We start from the raw sequence: 18,825 nt of genomic DNA, 5'->3' as shown, positions 1-18,825 counted from the left end.
CCGCGCGAAAACTTCCGTTGATATGAAGTTGATATGGGCGAGAATCTTCAACCCAAGCACTATCCAAATCGATAGACTTCCACAAGTGAAATACTCGTGTGTAGATTTAGGGCAAGGCTAAAAGTAGCATTTTTAAAAAGTTAGGTAAGCATTGTTTGAGATCCCTGCACCTAAAACTCTACTACGGCGCATCTCTAAACGCCCGAGAACTTACGAGAGAAAAGAAAGTTGATATGGGGGGGAATCTCCAACCCAAGAATATCCAACCCAAGCAAATCAAGCACAAAGAATGTCCAACCCAAGCACATCAAACACGTGAGTAGGTTTGAGGGAGGGCTAAAAGCAGCACCTTTAAAAAGTTAGGTAAGCATTGGTTGGGATCCTTGCACCTAAAACGCGAGAGTAGCGCATCTGCAAACGCGCGAGAACTTACGAGAGAAAAGAAAGTTGATGTGGTCGGGAATCTCCAACCCAAGAATATCCAACCCAAGCACATAAAGCACAAAGAATGTCTAACCCAAGCACATCAAACACGTGTGTAGAATTGGGTGAGGGCTAAAAGTAGCATCTTTAAAAAGTTTAGTAAGGATTGGTTGGGATCCCTGCACCTGAAACGCGAGTGTGGCGCATCTGTAAGCGCGCGAGAACTTACGAGAGTAAAGAAAATTGATATGGGCGAGAATGTCCAACCCAAACCCTGTGCAAATCGATAGTTTTTCACAAGTGAAATACACGTGCGTAGATTTGGTGGAAGGCTAAAAGTAGAGTTTTTAAAAAGTTAGGCAAGCATTGTTTGGGATTCCTGCACCTGAAACGCGAGTGTGGCGCATCTCTTAACGTGCGAGAACTTACCAGAGAAAAGAAAGTTGATATGGGCGAGAATCTCTCACCCCATGAGGGAACGCAAATGACTTCTACTGTAGGTATATTTTCTTGGTGTTTGTTTGTTTGTTTGTTTGTTTTCAATTCTATGATAACATGGCTGTGTTCCTCTAAGGCTGTGGGTGTAATTCGTAAAAACACGGATTTCTTATAAATCGTTTAGAAATTCTTCAGTCCAGTTGAAATTTATGTTGCTGGCACATGGGTGGGCACTTTAGATGTAAACCTTGATGTAAGATACCTTAAAATGACAAACAAGCACCTCAGATCAGCAATACTCATCATGAATATGCACAATGTGATTAGGCCAATCAGCTGACAAATACGTCACGAATTTTTGACAAAAAACACCTTTTGCACGCTTTCTTCGCTTCAACTTTGCATGTCCCTTGTTTATATGGAGACCACGTGAACCCGAATAAAACAAATGAGCATTTTCCAAATGTTATAAACCTTTTTTTTTTACAGCCCTTCTCTTAGCTGGCTGAAATCACGGTAACATATTCTGGGTGTTCTTAAGAGGTGATATAAAATAAATTGGAGAGGACTGGTTTTCAAATATTTCCCTACAAAAATATAATACTATATAATACTACTTTGCAAAATGTACCAGTCACGCTTGTTATTTGTTTGCTTTGATATTTACACGCATGATTGTCTCTTGACGAAGAGAGAGACAGGGAGGCTCTTGCATAAGAGTTTCGCAATCCGTCACACTTTTGCGATCAAGATTCTTAGAAATCTCGGCGAACAATAGAAACAATTCCTAGAGGTCATGCAGCATGTATAATCTCTCGTTATTGGTCAATAATAATAGTTTGATAAATACGGTATTTTTATTTCACAAGGCTCCATTGTTGTAGGTTGTTGTTTTCATCTCCAAACCCATTTTGTCTTTCTGCCTTTAATCATGGATATAAAAACCTTGCTAGACAATCTTCACGAAGAAGTATCCTGTTCTGTGTGCATGACCACATTCACTGATCCAAAACAGCTGCCATGTTTACACAGTTTTTGTCTTCACTGCTTGAACGGGATTCTACGAACGAGTGGCCGCCATGATATCATTACATGCCCAGAATGTAGAAGAGAGAGTAGAGTCCCTAGCAGTGGAAACCTGAAGGACTTGCCGACCAACTTTCGCATCAACAGTTTGCTAGATGTGTTGGCAATCAAAGAGTGTAATTCCACGGGGGTGAAATGTGGAAATTGCGACCAAAGAAGCGCACAGAGTTTGTACTGTTTCCAGTGTTGTGCATTCTGGTGTGACGACTGTATTACCGGGCACAACATCATTCGAGTTAACAAAGAACACCGAGTGTTGGCGCTTAAAGACTTTCAAGATCAAGACATCGAGGACGTGTTAAAACGACCAGCATTTTGCCAACAGAAACACCATGAAAAAGAAGAGTTGAAGTTCTTTTGCAAGGGCTGTGAAGTTGCAATCTGCAACGCCTGTGCTTTAACAGATCATGAAGGTCATGCCAAGATGCTTTTGGAGGTAGTTGCAAATGAATGCAAGTTACAAGTGAAAACAGCGATTGAATTGCAAAAACAAAAAGCGCAACAGAAGAGAAACAAAATCGCTGAACTAGACGAGAACTGCATTCATATTGAACAACAAGCCGCTGCCGTCAAACGAAAGGTACACAGATTTGCTGAACATTTGATGGCAGTTATCGAAGCGAAGGAGAAGGAAATATCGAACAAAGTGGACAGACAAGTAAAAGAATCTCACGAACGTCTGCGAACTGAACAGCGCGATGTGGACCAACAAGTAAAGCTTATCGAGACAGGGATTGAAAAAACGGAAACACTTTTAAAGCGAAGCACAAGCGCTGAGATTGTACAGTTAGAAAAGTCATTGAACACAATGTTTAAGGAAGATGTCATCGATGGAGAAGACCAAGTGGACTGCGACCTTGAAGGCTTTCGTCGATTCATTTTCGTAGAAAACGATTCATTAATGGCGAAAAGCGTCACTGAAGGAATCGGCGCTTTCAAAACATTTATCAGCAAAACTAGCGCGCATCAATCAAGCGCCCAAGGAAAAGGAACAAGTGAAGCTATTGTTGGACTTGAAGCACAGTTTGTTTTGATAACAACAAATACTGATGGAGAACAATGTTATGAAGCGCGTGACTGTGTAACAGTGGAAATCAAAAATCATCAAGGACAGGACTGCACAACGAAAGCGCGAGTTCAAGATAACAAAGACGGCAGCTTCAAGATCAGTTACTTCGCTAAAGAAACCGGGAAACGTGACTTGGCAGTGAAGGTAAATGAAGATCACGTTTATGGCAGCCCTTTTGTTGTTGAAGTCAAACCCAGACATTTCAGACCCGTGCTATCGTTTAGACCACCTGGCTCAGCTTCTGGAATGTTTTTAGCCCTTTGTGGAGTCGCAGTGAATGAACGTAATGAAATTGCAGTGACTGATCTTATTAACCACAGAATTCGGGTATTTAATAGTGATGGAACTTACTTAAGATCGTTTGGTAGAAAGGGTGATAAACAGGGAGAGTTTAACTTTCCTGTTGGTATAGCTTTTGATAAGAATGGCCATGTTGTAGTGGTGGACAGTAATAACCACCGAGTCCAAGTTTTTAGTGAGCAGGATCAGTTCCTGAACCAGTTTGGTGGAAAGGGAAATCTAGATCACCAGCTCAGGGATCCTTATGGTTTATCCATAGACAGTGACGGAAATTATATTGTTGCTGATTCAAGTAACAAACTAATCAAGGTCTTTTCTCCTAGCGGTCAGTTTTTACGTAAAATTGGCGGAGAGGGTTCTTTTACCTCTCCCTATCACTGTGTGCAATATGACAACCATTTTATAGTATCAGACAGGAGGGAACACTGTATCAAAGTGCACGATAGCGATGGGAAGTTTGTTTACCAATTTGGAAAAGAGGGGGACGGGGACGGGGATTTCAATGATCCTTATTGCTTGTCTGTTAACAAGGCAGGACACTTGATGGTCTGTGATGCAGAGAATCACAGAGTTCAGGTGTTTGAACTGAGTGGAAAGTTTGTAAAAAAGTTTGGAACAAAAGGTAGCGGGATAGGAGAGTTTGATCGCCCAGTCTCTACAGCAGTTCTTAGTGATGGTAGGATAGTTGTGACTGACTACCGAACCTTCGCATTCAGATTTTTGAGTAGATACATCCATTCACTTGTAATGTAATATGAATCGGTTCACTCATTGCTATAAGTTAAATATATGATTTTGAACTATTTGTCGCTGTTAGTCTTTAGTTCGTTGCATATTAGAAAAACTCACAGAATAGAAAAAGCTGAAAAGTTACCTTTCAAGTAGCTACCACATTTATTTTCCGTTTCGAGTATAACGTGTGCATTGTTTCGAAGGGAAAAGATTAAAAACTTGCATTGTCTAAAATTTAAATTTCAAGGGTTCTAAAACCATTATATTTCCTTATTAGTGGTAGATTGTGTGATATTAGTTGTCAATATCTATCATTGCTATAGCTAGTTTAGATCACTTGTCTCCAAAATGAGTTAGCGGAGTAATTTGTAGGTTCACCTAAGTTTAGAAGGTACGTCCTTAACAAAGAACATTTTAATTTTGAATTTGTTGTACACTGAAACAATCAGTAGTGTATGTTGTGTGACATTAGCAGGACTAATAATGGGCGTGACAATGTACCAGCTGGTAAAAGTGGATACGCGCTTGTCTTGTAAGATAAAAATTGTTACTTGAAGAAATGTCAATAAACTGTTTCAATATTTTCCCATATTTGTCGTGATACTTAATGCTTGTAAACAGGGGACGTTTAAAGGGCGATTGATTTATTTAACTACCAATCTACGCGATTGATTTCACAGAATTCCTAATCCTTTGAGTATAGCCGGGGTTAGTTTTCACAATTTTTGTAGCTTTTCTACATTTTTGGGTAAATGCTTGAACTCGTTTAATTACTGTGCTTGAAATTAATTATTAGTTTTACACGCGTACTAGCTCAGGTCTGTAGTTAGGGGATGTGCACCGAGTGCGTTCGCACCCCCTCCGCACAAAGTCCCTAAATGCCGGTCAGTGTTTCTATAGTGAAACCCAGTATTAACAGTACATTTTGTTTAAGCATAGGGTACCTATAAATCATTTTTACAACGCTGAACAGTGGTAGTTTAACAAAACATAACAATGGAAATAGCAGTAATGATAACCACCACTATTCACTGGCATTGATTTGCAAATAAAAAGCGACTTGATTCTCTCAGTAGTAACCCAGGTATTGGCCGCTGTCCCCTCAGAACCCCTGTCCCATTTTATAGTTCACAACTAAATTTTCTCCGATTCGTATTGGTTTAAATTGATCACACGTCGCGATCGTGTTCATCCGCGGAGAGACACTATCAGCCCATAGTGCCCGTCCGAGGAAAATAAAAGGATGGATAGTACTCGTCCGTAAAAATTTTTCTGCAAACAAGCGGGTTTATAGAAAATAAACAATTGGAATAGTATTAGGTGGCTTTTGCTCCGTTTTCTTTTTCAAATTTTACACTTGGCTTTCATGGCTTTCATCTAAATAATCTTAATATGTGACTTTTGAACTGGCGCGCAGAAGAAAATTTAGAGGTGAACAATAAAGACAACACAGTGTTTATGTCTCGGAACTGTCAGTTTGATAGTTTCCCTTGGAAATTTGGTTTTCTTAAAAGTGGCATATTTGCCCCCGAAGCTTCGCTTCTCGGGCAAATGTTTGTTTAAAGAACATCAAATTTCCGCGGGGCAACTATCAGCCGATAGTTCTTCGACATAAACACTCTATTGTTTAAATAGTCTACTCTGTGGCCAATTTAGAGCTTATCTTACCCACTTTTAGGTAAATGTAATTTCCGCGATCCCAATTTAGTCACTTTTTGTTTACGCACCTAGCTCATCCTAAAATACACACTAGTTCATCCTAAAATGAAGTGACACTTTTGTAAAACTGAACGTAGAACGTTTAAAACTTTTTCACCGCGAATCTTCCCATTTTTAAATCCAAACTTTTCTTGCCCCAGAAATCTCGAAAATGCGCGACCTCATTCTAGTAACTCTTTTGAAAATGCAATGCCATCGTACTCAATTCACTTGTGAAAATGCGACCCCATCACGCGGCCCATCCCCATTAGCCTACAAATGGGAAGTACCCCTCTTTCCTCCGGGGCCGAGCCATTGATTCTCTAATTGCATTAACTTGTCCATGAGCACGAAACTCCGATCTAGGATATCTAGGATAGTGTGCAAGGAAGAGAGACAGGCCACAGACAACAGCCAAGCTCCCACTTTCTCTCCTTTTGCTGTCCTTCCATCATTCGCTATAGTTTAGGATACTGAGGTGTGAAGACGGGAAGGGATCGAGAAGCGGGAGAGGAAATAGCGAAATGCGGGAGTTTCAAGAGGGCGGGAAGCGAAGAAGAAATGACAAACGAGTTTTTTTCCAGTTATCGATACGTTAGAATAACAAGGACAAGAACCCAAAATGTGCGGGACGTTTCTGAGACTTCTGAGCAACCGAGCAAACAAAAATTCGTGCTTGAGCGGAAAAAAGGACTTACTTCCGCCTACGAATTGCGCAGCTAAATGGCTAGGATATGTTTTGAGTCTCAGGAACAGGACGGAAAGGGGCGGGAGTAGGGAGTCGAGACTTATTTATCTCAGTTTAATTTCCCTTGTACCAGGTCAAAACTGCCTGCTAGTTGGCAATTTTTTGTATATATAAGTAGTTGCCTTTAGTGTCACTTTTGCAGGACTATACTATGTAGCCAGCGCTTTAAGTGCGGACCTTGCATCAGAAAGGAAGTAAGCCAAAGGTTGTACCCGAACATTGGGCTCTCACTGGGTTCTTAAGGCTGGTTAGGTTTCGTAGCAGGCGAAGCGACTAGTGCTTTGGACAAGAAATTGGTCCGTCATTCATGTAGGTTTCTCGACATATAACAAGAAGAGGCGAACAAACATTTCAGTAAATCCAATCAAACTTTCTCACTCGGCCAGTTTCTCAGTTATTATGATTGCGACAAGTTAGGAAATGGTCTGCATGGATAAAAACTTCTTCAAGGTCAGAGAAATGTCATGGAGTTTTATTTTGGCTCAGGAAAAATTGACAATTTGAAAAAAAAGTCAGGGAAACAAAACCTCGTTCCCAAGGCTTTCTCCTTAAAGATTGTTTGGACCTAACGGAAAAGCCCTGGGAACCAGGTTTAGGGAAACAATGAATTGTGAAAGCTGAGTTTGAAAGCCATGGCTATAGAATGATCTGCCTTTGTAATAACAGCTTCAGGCTTAAACTCTTCTAAGATGTTAAAATAAATAGAGCATGTTTAATCTTAATATCCTGTCTTCCAATTTGCTTGAGTTGCTCGCTCATGGACTGAAACATGAAACAAGTAAATTGTGTGTTATTAATCATTGTTATAGATAGTTTGAATTACTGGTCTCAGAAACCACACAGCAGTATGACTTGTAGGTTGAACAACGTTTGGTGGACATATCTCTTCCAAAGAACATCTTCATTCTCAATTTGTGTTAAAAAACAGTAATATAGTGTATGTTTTGTAACATTACATAATGCGTGTGACTGTTCACTTCAGTGCCTAAATGGGATTCACGCTTTAATTTAGGTGTAGAGAAATGTTAATAAACTGTGACAATTTTTGCTCAAACTTGTAGTGATGTTTAGTCGATGATGAACAAGAAAAGTTGAATTGCGATGATTTATTTGGGAGATTGATTTAGCCAACAGATTAGCAATCTATTGATTACCGTCGCAATTAGATTTCACCAGATCGTTATCGCTTTTCTCAAAACTGGACTCTCTTTAAGTGAATGTTACCACGTAACTTATTAACTTCATCCTTGAATACACAACATGTCATGTGGGAATAGCTAGAAATCCATTCCCAGAGTTGATATTACACGATTGTTGAAATTTCCCAACCTTGCTATTTTGCAATCGCTGGCGTCCCAGTCATTTTGTTGTCCTTTTACCCAAACTGCCCCTCCCCCCTCTTCCCGGAAATGTTTATCCTGGTAGACATTTTCGATAAATGTCTTAAAGGAGCCAAAGAACATCTTCAATTCATCAGTGCCAAGTGATCGAGATTTAGCTTTTTGCAGCAAAAACATGGCGTTAGACTGATTCAGAAAGTATATAACCTGCAAAGCACACCTCGCACTTTCGCAATCGTCTTCATAGGTCACGCTATTTTGAGGATTCTTAGAAATCTTTGCAATCAAACTGTAAACAATTCTAAGAAGTCAGACATAACAGAAAGTCAAACCTCTCGTGATTGGTCAATATTAACAGTCTGATAAATACGTTATTTTTATATCACAAGGCTCCATTGTCGGAGGCGTTTTCATCTCGAGACCCAGTTTGTCTCTCCGCCTTAAATCATGGATATAAAAACCTTGCTAGACAATCTTCATGAAGAAATATCCTGTTCTGTGTGCATGACCACATTCACTGATCCAAAACAGCTGCCATGTTTACACAGTTTTTGTCTTCACTGCTTGAACGGGATTCTACGAACGAGTGGCCGCCATGATATCATTACATGCCCAGAATGTAGAAGAGAGAGTAGAGTCCCTGGAAGTGGAAACCTGAAGGACTTGCCGACCAACTTTCGCATCAACAGTTTGCTAGATGTGTTGGCAATCAAAGAGTGTAATTCCACGGGGGTGAAATGTGGAAATTGCGACAAAAGAAGCGCACAGAGTTTGTACTGTTTCCAGTGTTGTGCATTCTGGTGTGACGACTGTATAACCGGGCACAACATAATTCGAGTCAACAAAGAACACCGAGTGTTGGCGCTTAAAGACTTTCAAGATCAAGACATCGAGGACGTGTTAAAACGACCAGCATTTTGCCAACAGAAACACCATGAAAAAGAAGAGTTGAAGTTCTTTTGCAAGGGCTGTGAAGTTGCCATTTGCAACGCCTGTGCTTTAACAGATCATGAAGGTCATGCCAAGATGCTTTTGGAGGTAGTTGCAAATGAACGCAAGTTACAAGTGAAAACAGCGATTGAATTGCAAAAACAAATAGCGCAACAGAAGAGAAACAAAATCGCTGAACTAGACGAGAACTGCATTCATATTGAAGAACAAGCCGCTGCCGTCAAACGAAAGGTACACAGATTTGCTGAACATTTGATGGCAGTTATCGAAGCGAAGGAGAAGGAAATATCGAACAAAGTGGACAAACAAGTAAAAGAATCTCATGAACGTCTGCGAACTGAACAGCACGAAGTGGACAAACAAGTAAAGCTTATCGAGACAGGGATTGAGAAAACGGAAACACTTTTAAAGCGAGGAACAAGCGCTGAGATTGTACAGTTAGAAAAGTCATTGAACACAATGTTTAAGGAAGATGTCATCGATGGAGAAGACCAAGTGGACTGCGACCTTGAAGGCTTTCGTCGATTCATTTTCGTAGAAAACGATTCATTAATGGCGAAAAGCGTCACTGAAGGAATCGGCGCTTTCAAAACATTTATCAGCAAAACTAGCGCGCATCAATCAAGCGCCCAAGGAAAAGGAACAAGTGAAGCTATTGTTGGACTTGAAGCACAGTTTGTTTTGATAACAACAAATGCTGATGGAGAACAATGTTATGAAGCGCGTGACTGTGTAACAGTGGAAATCAAAAATCATCAAGGAAAGGACTGCACAACGAAAGCGCGAGTGCAAGATAACAAAGACGGCAGCTTCAAGATCAGTTACTTCGCTAAAGAAACCGGGAAACGTGACTTGGCAGTGAAGGTAAATGAAGATCACGTTTATGGCAGCCCTTTTGTTGTTGAAGTCAAACCCAGACATTTCAGACCCGTGCTATCGTTTGGACGAATTGGAATGCTTTTAGCCCTTTGGGGAGTCGCAGTGAATGAACGTAATGAAATTGCAGTGACTGATTTTATTAGCCACGGAATTCAGGTATTTAGTAGTGATGGAACTTACTTAAGATCGTTTGGTAGAAATGGTGATAAACAGGGAGAGTTTACCTTTCCTGTTGGTATAGCCTTTGATAAGAATGGCCATATTGTAGTGTTGGACAGTAATAACCACCGAGTCCAGGTTTTTAGTGAGCAGGGTCAGTTCCTGAACCAGTTTGGTGGAAAGGGAAATCGAGATCACCAGCTCAAGTATCCTTATGGTTTATCCATAGACAGTGACGGAAATTATATTGTTGCTGATTCAGGTAACAAACTAATCAAGATCTTTTCTCCTAGCGGTCAGTTTTTACGTAAAATTGGCGGAGAGGACTCTTTTACCTCTCCCTATCACTGTGTGCAACATGACAACCATTTTATAGTATCAGACAGTGCTGAACACTGTATCAAAGTGCACGATAGAGATGGGAAGTTTGCTTACCAATTTGGAAAGGAGGGGGACGGGGACGGGGATTTCAATGATCCTCGTTGCTTGTCTGTTAACAAGGCAGGACACTTGATGGTCTGTGATGCAGGGAATCGCAGAGTTCAGGTATTTGAATTGAGTGGAAAGTTTGTACAAAAGTTTGGAACAAAAGGTAGCGGGATAGGAGAGTTTCATCGCCCAGTCTCTACAGCAGTTCTTAGTGATGGTACGATAGTAGTGACTGACTACGAGAACCATCGCATTCAGATTTTTGAGTAGATACATCCACTCACTTGTAATGTAATATGAATCGGTTCACTCATTGCTATAAGTTAAATATATGATTTTAAACTATTTGTCGCTGTTAGTCTTTAGTTCGTTACATATTAGAAAAACTCACAGAATAGAAAAAGCTGAAAAGTTACCTTTCAAGTAGCTACCACATTTATTTTCCGTTTCGAGTATAACGTGTGCATTGTTTCGAAGGGAAAAGATTAAAAACTTGCATTGTCTAAAATTTAAACTTCAAGGGTTCTAAAACCATTATATTTCCTTATTAGTGGTAGATTGTGTGATATTAGTTGTCAATATCTATCATTGCTATAGCTAGTTTAGATTACTTGTCTCAAAAATGAGTTAGCGGAGTAATTTGTAGGTTCACCTAAGTTTAGAAGGTACGTCCTTAACAAAGAACATTTTAATTTTGAATTTGTTGTACACTGAAACAATCAGTAGTGTATGTTGTGTGACATTAGCAGGACTAATAATGGGCGTGACAATGTACCAGCTGGTAAAAGTGGATACGCGCTTGTCTTGTAAGATAAAAATTGTTACTTGAAGAAATGTCAATAAACTGTTTCAATATTTTCCCATATTTGTCGTGATACTTAATGCTTGTAAACAGGGGACGTTTAAAGGGCGATTGATTTATTTAACTACCAATCTACGCGATTGATTTCACAGAATTCATAATCCTTTGAGTACAGCCGGGGTTAGTTTTCACAATTTTTGTAGCTTTTCTACATTTTTGGGTAAATGCTTGAACTCGTTTAATTATTGCGCTTGAAATTAATTATTAGTTTTACACGCGTACTAGCTCAGGTCTGTAGTTAGGGGATGTGCACCGAGTGCGTTCGCATCCCCTCCGCACAAAGTGCCTAAATGCCGGTCAGTGTTTCTATAGTGAAACCCAGTATTAACAGTACATTTTGTTTAAGCATAGGGTACCTATAAATCATTTTTACAACGCTGAACAGTGGTAGTTTAACAAAACATAACAATAGAAATAGCAGTAATGATAACCACCACTATTCACTGGCATTGATTTGCAAATAAAAAGCGACTTGATTCTCTCAGTAGTAACCCGGGTATTGGCCGCTGTCCCCTCAGAACCCCCGTCCCATTTTATAGTTCACAACTAAATTTTCTCCGATTCGTATTGGTTTAAATTGATCACACGTCGCGATCGTGTTCATCCGCGGAGAGACACTATCAGCCCATAGTGCCCGTCCGAGGAAAATAAAAGGATGGATAGTACTCGTCCGTAAAAATTTTTCTGCAAACAAGCGGGTTTATAGAAAATAAACAATTGGAATAGTATTAGGTGGCTTTTGCTCCGTTTTCTTTTTCAAATTTTACACTTGGCTTTCATGGCTTTCATCTAAATAATTAATATGTGACTTTTGAACTGGCGCGCAGAAGAAAATTTAGAGGTGAACAATAAAGAAAACAGAGTGTTTATGTCTCGGAACTGTCAGTTTGATAGTTTCCCTTGGAAATTTGGTTTTCTTAAAAGTGGCATATTTGCCCCCGAAGCTTTGCTTCTCGGGCAAATGTTTGTTTAAAGAACATCAAATTTCCGCGGGGCAACTATCAGCCGATAGTTCTTCGACATAAACACTCTATTGTTTAAATAGTCTACTCTGTGGCCAATTTAGAGCTTATCTTACCCACTTTTAGGTAAATGTAATTTCCGCGATCCCAATTTAGTCACTTTTTGTTTACGCACCTAGCTCATCCTAAAATACACACTAGTTCATCCTAAAATGAAGTGACACTTTTGTAAAACTGAACGTAGAACGTTTAAAACTTTTTCACCGCGAATCTTCCCATTTTTAAATCCAAACTTTTCTTGCCCCAGAAATCTCGGAAATGCGCGACCTCATTCTAGTAACTCTTTTGAAAATGCATTGCCATCGTACTCAATTCACTTGTGAAAATGCGACCCCATCACGCGGCCCATCCCCATTAGCCTACAAATGGGAAGTACCCCTCTTTCCTCCGGGGCCGAGCCATTGATTCTCTAATTGCATTAACTTGTCCATGAGCACGAAACTCCGATCTAGTTAAATGGATAGTGTGCAAGGAAGAGAGACAGGCCACAGACAACAGCCAAGCTCCCACTTTCTCTCCTTTTGCTGTCCTTCCATCATTCGCTATAGTTTAGGATACTGAGGTGTGAAGACGGGAAGGGATCGAGAAGCGGGAGAGGAAATAGCGAAATGCGGGAGTTTCAAGAGGGCGGGAAGCGAAGAAGAAATGACAAAAGAGTTTTTTTCCAGTTATCGATACGTTAGAATAACAAGAACAAGAACCCAAAATGTGCGGGACGTTTCTGAGACTTCTGAGCAACCGAGCAAGCAAAAATTCCTGCATGGGCGGAAAAAAGGACTTACTTCCGCCTACGAATTGCGCAGCTAAATGGCTAGGATATGTTTTGAGTCTCAGGAACAGGACGGAAAGGGGCGGGAGTAGGGAGTCGAGACTTATTTATCTCAGTTTAATTTCCCTTGTACCAGGTCAAAACTGCCTGCTAGTTGGCAATTTTTTGTATATATAAGTAGTTGCCTTTAGTGTCACTTTTGCAGGACTATACTATGTAGCCAGCGCTTTAAGTGCGGACCTTGCATCAGAAAGGAAGTAAGCCAAAGGTTGTACCCGAACATTGGGCTCTCACTGGGTTCTTAAGGCTGGTTAGGTTTCGTAGCAGGCGAAGCGACTAGTGCTTTGGACAAGAAATTGGTCCGTCATTCATGTAGGTTTCTCGACATATAACAAGAAGAGGCGAACAAACATTTCAGTAAATCCAATCAAACTTTCTCACTCGGCCAGTTTCTCAGTTATTATGATTGCGACAAGTTAGGAAATGGTCTGCATGGATAAAAACTTCTTCAAGGTCAGAGAAATGTCATGGAGTTTTATTTTGGCTCAGGAAAAATTGACAATTTGAAAAAAAAGTCAGGGAAACAAAACCTCGTTCCCAAGGCTTTCTCCTTAAAGATTGTTTGGACCTAACGGAAAAGCCCTGGGAACCAGGTTTAGGGAAACAATGAATTGTGAAAGCTGAGTGTGAAAGCCATGGCTATAGAATGATCTGCCTTTGTAATAACAGCTTCAGGCTTAAACTCTTCTAAGATGTTAAAATAAATAGAGCATGTTTAATCTTAATATCCTGTCTTCCAATTTGCTTGAGTTGCTCGCTCATGGACTGAAACATGAAACAAGTAAATTGTGTGTTATTAATCATTGTTATAGATAGTTTGAATTACTGGTCTCAGAAACCACACAGCAGTATGACTTGTAGGTTGAACAACGTTTGGTGGACGTATCTCTTCCAAAGAACATCTTCATTCTCAATTTGTGTTAAAAAACAGTAATATAGTGTATGTTTTGTAACATTACATAATGCGTGTGACTGTTCACTTCAGTGCCTAAATGGGATTCACGCTTTGATTTAGGTGTAGAGAAATGTTAATAAACTGTGACAATTTTTGCTCAAACTTGTAGTGATGTTTAGTCGATGATGAACAAGAAAAGTTGAATTGCGATGATTTATTTGGGAGATTGATTTAGCCGACAGATTAGCAATCTATTGATTACCGTCGCAATTACATTTCACCAGATCGTTATCGCTTTTCTCAAAACTGGACTCTCTTTAAGTGAATGTTACCACGTAACTTATTAACTTCATCCTTGAATACACAGCATGTCATGTGGGAATAGCTAGAAATCCATTCCCAGAGTTGATATTACACGAGTGTTGAAATTTCCCAACCTTGCTATTTTGCAATCGCTGGCGTCCCAGTCATTTTGTTGTCCTTTTACCCAAACTCCCCCTCCCCCCTCTTCCCGGAAATGTTTATCCTGGTAGACATTTTCGATAAATGTCTTAAAGGAGCCAAAGAACATCTTCAATTCATCAGTGCCAAGTGATCGAGATTTAGCTTTTTGCAGCAAAAACATGGCGTTAGACTGATTCAGAAAGTATATAACCTGCAAAGCACACCTCGCACTTTCGCAATCGTCTTCATAGGTCACGCTATTTTGAGGATTCTTAGAAATCTTTGCAATCAAACTGTAAACAATTCTAAGAAGTCAGACATAACAGAAAGTCAAACCTCTCGTGATTGGTCAATATTAACAGTCTGATAAATACGCTATTTTTATATCACAAGGCTCCATTGTTGGAGGCGTTTTCATCTCGAGACCCAGTTTGTCTCTCCGCCTTTAATCATGGATATAAAAACCTTGCTAGACAATCTTCATGAAGAAGTATCCTGTTCTGTGTGCATGACCACATTCACTGATCCAAAACAGCTGCCATGTTTACACAGTTTTTGTCTTCACTGCTTGAACGGGATTCTACGAACGAGTGGCCGCCATGATATCATTACATGCCCAGAATGTAGAAGAGAGAGTAGAGTCCCTGGAAGTGGAAACCTGAAGGACTTGCCGACCAACTTTCGCATCAACAGTTTGCTAGATGTGTTGGCAATCAAAGAGTGTAATTCCACGGGGGTGAAATGTGGAAATTGCGACAAAAGAAGCGCACAGAGTTTGTACTGTTTCCAGTGTTGTGCATTCTGGTGTGACGACTGTATAACCGGGTACAACATAATTCGAGTCAACAAAGAACACCGAGTGTTGGCGCTTAAAGACTTTCAAGATCAAGACATCGAGGACGTGTTAAAACGACCAGCATTTTGCCAACAGAAACACCATGAAAAAGAAGAGTTGAAGTTCTTTTGCAAGGGCTGTGAAGTTGCCATTTGCAACACCTGTGCTTTAACAGATCATGAAGGTCATGCCAAGATGCTTTTGGAGGTAGTTGCAAATGAACGCAAGTTACAAGTGAAAACAGCGATTGAATTGCAAAAACAAAAAGCGCAACAGAAGAGAAACAAAATCGCTGAACTAGACGAGAACTGCATTCATATTAAAGAACAAGCCGCTGCCGTCAAACGAAAGGTACACAGATTTGCTGAACATTTGATGGCAGTTATCGAAGCGAAGGAGAAGGAAATATCGAACAAAGTGGACAAACAAGTAAAAGAATCTCATGAACGTCTGCGAACTGAACAGCACGAAGTGGACAAACAAGTAAAGCTTATCGAGACAGGGATTGAGAAAACGGAAACACTTTTAAAGCGAGGAACAAGCGCTGAGATTGTACAGTTAGAAAAGTCATTGAACACAATGTTTAAGGAAGATGTCATCGATGGAGAAGACCAAGTGGACTGCGACCTTGAAGGCTTTCGTCGATTCATTTTCGTAGAAAACGATTCATTAATGGCGAAAAGCGTCACTGAAGGAATCGGCGCTCTCAAAACATTTATCAGCAAAACTAGCGCGCATCAATCAAGCGCCCAAGGAAAAGGAACAAGTGAAGCTATTGTTGGACTTGAAGCACAGTTTGTTTTGACAACAACAAATGCTGATGGAGAACAATGTTATGAAGCGCGTGACTGTGTAACAGTGGAAATCAAAAATCATCAAGGAAAGGACTGCACAACGAAAGCGCGAGTTCAAGATAACAAAGACGGCAGCTTCAAGATCAGTTACTTCGCTAAAGAAACCGGGAAACGTGACTTGGCAGTGAAGGTAAATGAAGATCACGTTTATGGCAGCCCTTTTGTTGTTGAAGTCAAACCCAGACATTTCAGACCCGTGCTATCGTTTGGACGAACTAGAATGTTTTTAGCCCTTTGTGGAGTCGCAGTGAATGAACGTAATGAAATTGCAGTGACTGATTTAATTAACCACAGAATTCAGGTATTTAGTAGTGATGGAACTTACTTAAGATCGTTTGGTAGAAAGGGTGATAAACAGGGAGAGTTTAACTTTCCTGTTGGTATAGCTTTTGATAAGAATGGCCATATTGTAGTGTTGGACAGTAATAACCACCGAGTCCAGGTTTTTAGTGAGCAGGGTCAGTTCCTGAACCAGTTTGGTGGAAAGGGAAATCGAGATCACCAGCTCAAGGATCCTTATGGTTTATCCATAGATAGTGACGGAAATTATATTGTTGCTGATTCAGGTGACAAACTAATCAAGATCTTTTCTCCTGGTGGTCAGTTTTTACGTAAAATTGGCGGAGAGGGCTCTTTTACCTCTCCCTATCACTGTGTGCAACATGACAACCATTTTATAGTATCAGACAGTGATGAACACTGTATCAAAGTGCACGATAGAGATGGGAAGTTTGTTTACCAATTTGGAAAGGAGGGGGAGGGGGACGGGGATTTCAATGATCCTCATTGCTTGTCTGTTAACAAGGCAGGACACTTGATGGTCTGTGACACAGAGAATCACAGAGTTCAGGTGTTTGAACTGAGTGGAAAGTTTGTAAAAAAGTTTGGAACAAAAGGTAGCGGGATAGGAGAGTTTGATCGCCCAGTCTCTACAGCAGTTCTTAGTGATGGTAGGATAGTAGTGACTGACTACGGGAACGATCGCATTCAGATTTTTGAGTAGATACATCCACTCACTTGTAATGTAATATGAATCGGTTCACTCATTGCTATAAGTTAAATATATGATTTTAAACTATTTGTCACTGGTAGTCTTTAGTTCGTTGCATATTAGAAAAACTCACAGAATAGAAAAAGCTGAAAAGTTACCTTTCAAGTAGCTACCACATTTATTTTCCGTTTCGAGTATAACGTGTGCATTGTTTCGAAGGGAAAAGATTAAAAACTTGCATTGTCTAAAATTTAAATTTCAAGGGTTCTAAAACCATTATATTTCCTTATTAGTGGTAGATTGTGTGATATTAGTTGTCAATATCTATCATTGCTATAGCTAGTTTAGATTACTTGTCTCCAAAATGAGTTAGCGGAGTAATTTGTAGGTTCACCTAAGTTTAGAAGGTACGTCCTTAACAAAGAACATTTTAATTTTGAATTTGTTGTACACTGAAACAATCAGTAGTGTATGTTGTGTGACATTAGCAAGACTAATAATGGGTGTGACAATGTACCAGTGGGTAAAAGTGGATACGCGCTTGTCTTGTAAGATAAAAATTGTTAGGCGAAGAAATGTCAATAAACTGTTTCAATATTTTCCCATATTTGTCGTGATATTTAATGCTTGTAAACAGGGGAAGTTTAAAGGGCGATTGATTTATTTAACTACCAATCTACGCGATTGATTTCACAGAATTCATAATCCTTTGAGTACAGCCGGGGTTAGTTTTCACAATTTTTGTAGCTTTTCTACATTTTTGGGTAAATGCTTGAACTCGTTTAATTATTGTGCTTGAAATTAATTATTAGTTTTACACGCGTACTAGCTCAGGCCTGTAGTTAGGGGATGTGCACCGAGTGCGTTCGCACCCCCTCCGCACAAAGTCCCTAAATGCCGGTCAGTGTTTCTATAGTGAAACCCAGTATTAACAGTACATTTTGTTTAAGCATAGGGTACCTATAAATCATTTTTAAAACGCTAAACAGTGGTAGTTTAACAAAACATAACAATGGAAATAGCAGTAATGATAACCACCACTATTCACTGGCATTGATTTGCAAATAAAAAGCGACTTGATTCTCTCAGTAGTAACCCGGGTATTGGCCGCTGTCCCCTCAGAACCCCTATCCCATTTTATAGTTCACCACTAAATTTTCTCCGATTCGTATTGGTTTAAATTGATCACACGTCGCGATCGTGTTCATCCGCGGAGAGACACTATCAGCCCATAGTGCCCGTCCGAGGAAAATAAAAGGATGGATAGTACTCGTCCGTAAAAATTTTTCTGCAAACAAGCGGGTTTATAGAAAATAAACAATTGGAATAGTATTAGGTGGCTTTTGCTCCGTTTTCTTTTTCAAATTTTACATTTGGCTTTCATGGCTTTCATCTAAATAATAAATATATGACTTTTGAACTGGCGCGCAGAAGAAAATTTAGAGGTGAACAATAAAGAAAACAGAGTGTTTATGTCTCGGAACTGTCAGTTTGATAGTTTCCCTTGGAAATTTGGTTTTCTTAAAAGTGGCATATTTGCCCCCGAAGCTTCGCTTCTCGGGCAAATGTTTGTTTACAGAACATGAAATTTCCGCTGGGCAACTATCAGCCGATAGTTCTTCGACATAAACACTCTATTGTTTAAATAGTCTACTCTGTGGCCAATTTAGAGCTTATCTTACCCACTTTTAGGTAAATGTAATTTTCGCGATCCCAGTTTAGTCACTTTCTGTTTGCGCACCTAGCTCATCCTAAAATGCACACTAGTTTATCCTAAAATGAAGTGACACTTTTGTAAAACTGAACGTAGAACGTTTAAAACTTTTTCACCGCGAATCTTC

At 39.9% G+C, this 18,825-nt stretch overlaps 3 protein-coding genes across 4 annotated transcripts; all 3 read left to right on the top strand.

Annotated features, from left to right (window-relative positions):
* The first annotated feature begins 1,732 nt into the window (after window positions 1-1,732).
* On the top strand, window positions 1,733-18,340 carry LOC145462590 (E3 ubiquitin-protein ligase TRIM71-like). Of its 2 annotated transcripts, XM_081446155.1 has the most exons (3): window positions 1,733-5,272; window positions 11,603-11,750; window positions 18,077-18,340. In XM_081446155.1, exon 1 carries the CDS (start codon window positions 1,793-1,795, stop codon window positions 4,067-4,069), a length of 2,277 nt encoding a protein of 758 aa, XP_081302281.1. In that variant the 5' UTR covers window positions 1,733-1,792; the 3' UTR covers window positions 4,070-5,272; window positions 11,603-11,750; window positions 18,077-18,340. The 2 variants fall into 2 exon arrangements, with proteins under 2 accessions (XP_081302281.1, XP_081302280.1); XM_081446154.1 differs by lacking the exon at window positions 18,077-18,340 and having other exon boundaries at window positions 11,603-13,122.
* On the top strand, window positions 8,223-11,379 carry LOC145462592 (E3 ubiquitin-protein ligase TRIM45-like). Its single transcript, XM_081446157.1, has one exon. It carries the CDS (start codon window positions 8,282-8,284, stop codon window positions 10,520-10,522), a length of 2,241 nt encoding a protein of 746 aa, XP_081302283.1. The 5' UTR covers window positions 8,223-8,281; the 3' UTR covers window positions 10,523-11,379.
* Window positions 14,120-18,078, top strand: LOC145462591 (E3 ubiquitin-protein ligase TRIM45-like). Its single transcript, XM_081446156.1, has one exon. It carries the CDS (start codon window positions 14,756-14,758, stop codon window positions 16,994-16,996), a length of 2,241 nt encoding a protein of 746 aa, XP_081302282.1. The 5' UTR covers window positions 14,120-14,755; the 3' UTR covers window positions 16,997-18,078.
* Window positions 18,341-18,825: the final 485 nt, after the last annotated feature.

This window comes from Orbicella franksi, chromosome 12 (genome assembly GCF_964199315.1).
Source record: "Orbicella franksi chromosome 12, jaOrbFran1.1, whole genome shotgun sequence".
Lineage (NCBI taxonomy): Eukaryota > Metazoa > Cnidaria > Anthozoa > Scleractinia > Merulinidae > Orbicella > Orbicella franksi.
This window is presented reverse-complemented; position numbering and strand designations above follow the sequence as displayed.

Excerpts from the sequence above, each read along its gene's own strand:
- LOC145462591 (XM_081446156.1), top strand. The coding sequence starts at position 14,756 with ATGGATATAAAAACCTTGCTAGACAATCTTCATGAAGAAGTATCCTGT.
- LOC145462592 (XM_081446157.1), top strand. The coding sequence starts at position 8,282 with ATGGATATAAAAACCTTGCTAGACAATCTTCATGAAGAAATATCCTGT.
- LOC145462590 (XM_081446155.1), top strand. The coding sequence starts at position 1,793 with ATGGATATAAAAACCTTGCTAGACAATCTTCACGAAGAAGTATCCTGT.